This window comes from Coenobita brevimanus, chromosome 88, assembly GCF_032717465.1.
Source record: "Coenobita brevimanus isolate Jiangsu-jjx chromosome 88, ASM3271746v2, whole genome shotgun sequence".
Classification (NCBI taxonomy): Eukaryota; Metazoa; Arthropoda; class Malacostraca; order Decapoda; family Coenobitidae; genus Coenobita; species Coenobita brevimanus.
In genome coordinates this window covers 14,724,737-14,731,943 of record NC_137041.1, presented here as the reverse complement: position 1 = coordinate 14,731,943, position 7,207 = coordinate 14,724,737, and the positions used below count along the sequence as shown (strand labels likewise).

Sequence of the window (7,207 nt, the reverse complement as noted above, 5' to 3'; positions counted from 1 at the left end):
TGATTCGGTATCGCATACAAATTAACGGTCCACTGCTCCCTGGCTGGTGCAACAGAACTGGCAAACTGCCTAAACCAAACTGAACTCCAAGCAGGGCGGGTTGTGTAATAATTACCCACCCTCCTCCAATCTCTCTACAAGCGCAGGCAAGAATGGCTAGTAGAGAACACATTTTCTGATCCAGTAATGCACATATATTAACATTACACAACAACAACAATGACAAGAACTAGTTCCTAAGGTATGATAGAAAGAAAATAGAACAGACATCTCCAAACTTCTAGAATATGTCTCTCACCTCGTAATGAAAACATTAGCTTAATCCTACAGCATAACACTAAATTCGAGAATGTTCCTCACCCTAATCCTACTGGCAAAGCACTGCCCCTCCCTCAGAACTGTGTTGTCCCCGACACAACCACTTAATATCCTACCTGTATACAAGTATATGCAATATAACCTTCCAGACTAATAGGTCCCACAACTTGAAGAGCTAGATAGCCAGTCCTGTCAACGCCATCATTCTCACGGGCCCCACGTTCACCTCTGATGTCAAGTACGTCCTCAGGTCCACTCAAGTGCACTCCCAAGGCCAGGTCTGATGTGGAAATACATCAGTGTGCCTTGGGGAAAACCACACCAACGTTCCTCTTGAGGCTTCTCTAGACATCTGACATTCCTGGCAGTCAGATCTCACAAGTGATCACGTAGTTCTTCCTAGACCTCAACCATACTCCTCATGCATACACTGTTTGGTGGCTCCTGATTGACTTCATAGCATCCTACAACTGTTCCCTACTGTATCTTTGTAGAACGAAATGAAACGTTGGCTATGTCGACGGGTACTTCTGTCATGGGGTCAGCTAAGGTCCTGCACATTATCACTCCTCTTTCTATTATGCACCAATAGCAGTGCAGTTTGCAGCGTATTGTAGATCTTGCAGGACAGCAATATCTCTAATTCAGGGGGATAAATGTAGTCCCCCTGGTCATCACTAGTACATTTCCATGCTCCACAGCTCTCAGCGGAATACACATTCTGTCTAGCCACATTGAATCGAATGGAAGTCAACCAGGCAGCAGCGGAACACTAGGCAACCCAAACCCCCAATAAAACTACCATCATTAATGCTGCCATTAGTGCTACCATCATCTAAAGCACTACCAGCAATGCTAAGATCATCATCTTCCCTACATTTACCACCATAGAAACTAAAACTAGCAGCAGCAACGTCACTGCTACCATCATCATCACCACCATCACTAATGCTACTACCACCACCACCACCACCACCACCATGCTCCATACCATTACAAGTATCACCAACACCAATATTACCCACATCACCTTCCCCATGATTACCACCATACCAACCTCCACCTCTGACACTAACACTACAAAACTGCCCCTCATAAACACCATCACAACCAGTACCACCGCGGCTAATATTGCTTCAAGCACAATCACCTGTAAAAGCACAATCACCTGTAAAGCCAGTGTTGTTTCATTCTTCGTCCCACTCGATGATTTCATTCAAATTCGGAGAGACTCCGAAGTAAATGCAACAGATAGAGCCTTTTGTAGCCACTTCATCTTGAACATTCACTGATTTTTTTTCTGTCCATGGAAGATAGAACCAAAAACTAGAAGCCCACAAAATTGTTCCCTGAACGAAAAAGAAAAAAAAATGACAACAGAGAGCTAAATTCAAGATCCGTTCATTTCAAGATACCTGGTCACACTACATTTGAAGGAATAGATGTCACAAGCAGTAGGAAATGCACACATAAGACAGTTCCAGTGCTGAACTGTTGCATAGAAGAAGTACCGATAGTGATGGTTAACTCTTGCGTTAGAGGCTTTGAACAGAGAAGGGATGGGAGTTTGTTGATAGACGGATGCTACTTGTCAGCCATAGTGGTGGGGGGATGCAAGCAGATAGTTCGGAGGAGCAGTGACCACTGAAATGGAGACTATTATATATATATATATATATATATATATATATATATATATAAGTAAAGATGCAATAGTGCTTGAAAGAGATAGAGGGTGAAGGGAGCCAGTAAGAGGAGGAGACTTAATGAGACAAAAAGCCATTTACTCAACCTTGTTGAGAGAAGCTGTATGTTGGAAGCCCCCCGCCCCCCATATGTTAGATTTGTACTCTGCACAGGGACGACTATAACTTCTTTATAAATAAAACAACTATGTAGGGTTAAAGAAGGTATGGAGTCGACGTTGATCACCAAGCCTCTCGGACACATATTATACAAGGGAGGTAATAATGATCTTTCCAAGATACATTCTCAGAGAATGAACCCTCAAGTACGTTGAAAGACGACTCAGGATTGGCCTGGTTATTGTTAAAAATTAGAGGATACTCATGCAGAAGATTTTGGAAGGTAAAAAGATGTAAGAATTGAGTTTTTTTTGCATTAAAAACAACAAAATTACTGTTATCCCCATCAGAGATATGAGCCAAGTCAAACTTTAAGTGTGTGCCGTAGGCTCATTACTTGTTTGTTGTAGTAACTGTTGAGATGGATACTGTGAGACGCAGATAGAAATGTGAGCCATGGAGTCATCAAATTGTGAGTGGTAGGGTGTAATGTACAGCTTTGAAGGTCAGTGATGAAGGAAAGGAAGTGAGTTGGTGATAGGATAGAGCCCTGATGAATAACTGTATTGATATCTCAAGAAGAAGAATGGTGGATCTCTACAACAGTTGTTATAGAACAGTCAGAAGGCTGAAGGCACAGATAGAAGGATAGAAACCATAAGAGAGCAGTTTATGCCAGACGTGATCGAAAGCCTTTCAGATGTCAGGTCCAATGGCAAAGCTTTCGCCAAAGTCCCGAAAGGAGGAAGACCAGGAGTCAGAAAGGAAGGTGTCAGAACCCATACCGACGATCAGAAGGTTGTGACAGGAAAAGTTTTTTTTTTTTATTAGATTGAATAACTTCAGAAATACGGCATGTTAAAATAATTGCACGAAAAAGAAATGGGAATGGTCACTTCTTTGGGACGGACTGAATGAGAGAAACTTACAGCAAGAAGGAAAGGCAGTGTATAAGCACAGAAGCACAACTGTGCTTACACACTGCCCCATCAGGCCCATTTGCCTTATTAGTATTGAAGACAGCGATAGCAGCAAGCACATCAACTGAAGAAATTTTAATGTTAGCCATTAGGAAGTCGGGGAGGGAGGGAGGGGGGAGTGATAGTGGAACAACTCCGGAATCGAATAAGATGGAACTGGAGGAGAAAATCCGAATGGAGAGTTGTGCTTTATCAGTAGAAAAATAACAGCCACAGAGCCATCAGAGCGGAAAAGAGGAGGGAAGAATGAAGAGGTAATTTAGACACCTTTTTACGGCAAGGTGCGAGAAGGAGGAGGAATACTTTGAGTCAGAGAGAGGACAGCAATTAGTTCGAATGAAATTATTTCTGGCAGAGCGAAGACTAGACTTGTCACAATCCCGAGCTGAGACTTTGAATAGATGAGTCAGGGGTGAGTTGGCTCTACCAACTTTTGCAGGTATTCTCATTGTTTAATAATATCATCCTGCAATGTACATAAGAGTGTATGAACTGTGTTAGTGTATGGCACATTACATAATCATAAATTAATACACTTGTTTACTAAAGCACTTTTCGCTTTGATTTACATTAAACATTCAACTTTCTTTGCAATTGTAGTTTACTTTTCAGTCAATAATTGTTTTAGCAAAGTTTGTTTCTATCTCAGTCATATAAGCAACAAGTACACACACTCAAAAAAGTATCGTTACAGGTGGGTGGGTCCGATGAGTTCCATACTGAACAGTCCAGCTGTCTCGGGAGGGTTGAGAGAAGGATGTTATCACACGTTTCATTCGTGGTGTCAGTTTGTATCGTCCAGATGGTGTAATGATACTTTTTTGAGTGTGTGTACATACAAAGGCACGTAAAACTCTCTCTCTCTCTCTCTCTCTCTCACACACACACACACACACACACACACACACACACACACACACACACAGATAGATAGATAGATAGATAGATTTTACATAACGACAGCCGTAGAATTATCTCCTGGGCTTAGTGCTTCAAGTCCCAGGACACCCTCTATACACAAACACATCCGAGGACACACACACACACACACACACACACACACACACACACACACACACACACACACACACACACACACACACACACACACACACACACACACACACACACACACACACTTGTTTTACTTAAAGCTGCCCTTCTGCTACAAAAGACGACACCTACTATGCTCACAAAGATGGTACGTTTCTCATTCTTTGGTGCCATCTTGTGTGACGGTTGCAGACCAAAACTGAATGTGCAAACTGCCACTAAGTCTTCATGTCGAGTCTGAGTTTGCTGGAAGAACTCCATTTTGGTTGTGTCTCCGTTGTCTACGACATTCTCTGACCAGGTTCCAAGTTTCTTCGAGATGAATGATTCCTTCGTTGCTGAGGACTGGCCATTGTTTTCTGTTCGAGACATTAGTTTCAAAATTTTTTGATATATGTCGCATTTCTTCAGAGTTGTCTTTATATGATCTTTATTCTTCATCAGTCTCCCTGGGTTGCGACATGCTTCAGGGAGTTCACCATACAGAACCTGGCCAGCATGGTTTCTTCTTCTTCGTCGTCAGCTTTATTTACCCATTTTTATATGGGGTTGATGTTCTTGATGAGCCTCTTCCACCTGCCTCTATCGCCTGCCATGTTGGTATCCAAACCCTTCTCTCTCATATCCGCCACTATGCAATCTTTCCACCTTATCTTGGGTCTTCCTCTCCTCCTCCTTCCCTGTACTTCCATATCCAGTGCTCTCCTCTCGTCACTTTGTCCATCGCTCCTCATGACATGGCCGTACCATCTAAGTCTTGCCTCTTGTGTCTTCTTCGAAACCTCCACCACCTTCACTGTTCCTCTGATCCTTGCATTGCTGATTCTGTCCTCCCCTGTTACGCCACACATCCATCGCAATATCCTCATTTCCGCTACTTCCATCCCCCTCTCGTTTACTTTCTTCACAGGTAGTGCCTCCGCCTCGTACGTCCTTGCTGGTCTTACCACAGTTCTGTACACCTTCCCCTTTAATTTCACTGGCATTCTCCTGTCGCACAATACTCCTGATACGACTTTCCAACTTCTCCATCTTGCTTGGATTCTTCCTATTATTTCCTTGTCTTCACTACCGTCTGTTGATAGGGTGGATCCCAGGTATTTAAATGCATCCACCTTCTTCAGCTCCACACCATACAGCCTAATACTTGCACGTCTATCGTGCACCTGCTCTGTACACATCAAATATTCTGCCCTTGTTCTACTTATTTTCATTCATCTACTCTCCAGTGCTAATCTCCACTCATCCAGTCTGCGCTCTATCCCTTCTTTTGATTCACTCACCAAAACCACATCATCGGCATACATCATGTCCCACGGTGTCCCCATTCTTACATCCACTGTCAACACGCGAATACGATGTTGAAAGGGAAGGGGCTCAGCGCAGAGCCCTGATGCTGCCCCACCTCCACTCCAAAATTGTCCGTCAAGCCTGCTTCACTCCTCACTCGCGTCTTAACATTCCTGTACATTTTTCTTACCAGTCTTACATATTATTCTGGTACTTTTTTCTCTCTCAAACATCACAACTCCTGCCGCCGTATTCTATCATAGGCCTTCTCTAGATCTATCCATACTATATGTAATTCTTTCTGTTTTTCTCTATACTTTTCTGCCATTTGTCTCAGTATGAATATTGGGTTCGTTGTTCCTCTTCCCGTCATAAAACCAAACTGACCTCTGGCCCCATCCACCTCCAGCCTCAGTTTCTCATCCAGGATCCTTTCCCAAACCTTCATTGTGAGTGACAGTAGTTTAATTCCACGATAATTCCCACACTCTTATACATCTCCTTTCTCCTTGAAGATAGGTACCAACACACTCTCCCTCCACTCATCTGGTACCTCTTCCTGCTCCTCTACCTTACACATTAAATTCCACAACAAATTCACTCCCGCTTCTCCCAGGGCCCTCCACTCCTCCACCGGGATCTCATCTGGTCCAGTTGCCTTGTTCTTTTTCATTCTTTTAAGTACTCTCACCACTTCTGCTCTCTCTACACATCTCGTAAGACCTAGGTATGGTATTCCATAATCCTGATGATCATGTGGGTTCTCCTCATTTAGTAGGCCCTCAAAGTACTCCTTCCATCTCTCTTGTACCTTCATCTCATCGATTAGCACCACACCATTTACATCCTTCATCTGCTTCACATGATTTACATCCTTTGTAGACTTGTTCCTAATCCTTGCTATCCTGTATATTCTCTTCTCTCCTTCAGGTGTTTCCAGCTCCTCATACATATCACGACAAGCCTCAGCCTTAGCCACTGCCACTGCTTTCTGTGCTAACTTCTTTGCACTTCTATACACCATCTTGTCCTCCCACGATCTGCTTTGCTCCCACTGCTTCTTTGTTTCCTTTTTCCTTTTTAGTGCATTCTTAACGTCTTTCCTCCACCACCATTCTACTCTAGTTGTTCGTCGCTTTCCCGATGCTTCTCCAAGTACTTCTCTGGCCACTCCTCTCACGCTTTCTGCATTCTCCTTCCACCAGTCTTGAACTTCCTCTATATTTACGTTCACCATATCTAGTACCTTAGTCTTGAACTCTTGTCTCTTCGTTTTCTCCTTCAGTGCTGTCCATCGAATCCTCTTCTCATACCTCCTCCTTCCTTTTCTTGGTCTTTTAGCCACACATCCATCACTAGCAGCCGGTGTTGTGGTGTTACGTGATCACCTGGTGTAACTATACAGTCTTTTATCTCTACCAAATTTGATCTTCTGTACATAAGGTAATCTATCTGGGTAGAATTTCCTTCACTCTTATACTTGATGATATGCTCTTCCCTCTTGCAGAAGAAAGTATTAGCAATTGCCAGGTGAAAGGAAATGGCCAGATCCAGTATCCGTTCACCCTTCGCATTTACATTTCCAAGCCCATGGCCTCCATGTATCTTCTCAATTCCTTCATTATCTGCTCCAAAACGTCCATTCAGATCCGCGCCCAGCACCACTCTCCCCACAGCAATTCTCTCCATCTTTCACTTTCTTGCCTTCTCCAGAACTCTTCCTTTTCTTCACCTGTTGATCCTGTCTGTGGTTCATATGCA

General features: G+C 43.3%; 1 protein-coding gene across 1 annotated transcript; it reads right to left on the bottom strand.

The window, feature by feature from the left end:
* Nucleotides 1-5,936: 5,936 nt before the first annotated feature.
* Nucleotides 5,937-6,683, bottom strand: LOC145411214 (uncharacterized). Its single transcript, XM_080281278.1, has one exon. The coding sequence runs from the start codon at nt 6,681-6,683 to the stop codon at nt 5,937-5,939; it is 747 nt and encodes a 248-aa protein (XP_080137404.1).
* Between the last annotated feature and the right edge of the window lie 524 nt (nt 6,684-7,207).

What these genes read in the sequence shown, in the direction of transcription:
- LOC145411214 (XM_080281278.1), bottom strand. Translation starts at nt 6,683, where the DNA reads ATGGTGAACGTAAATATAGAGGAAGTTCAAGACTGGTGGAAGGAGAAT.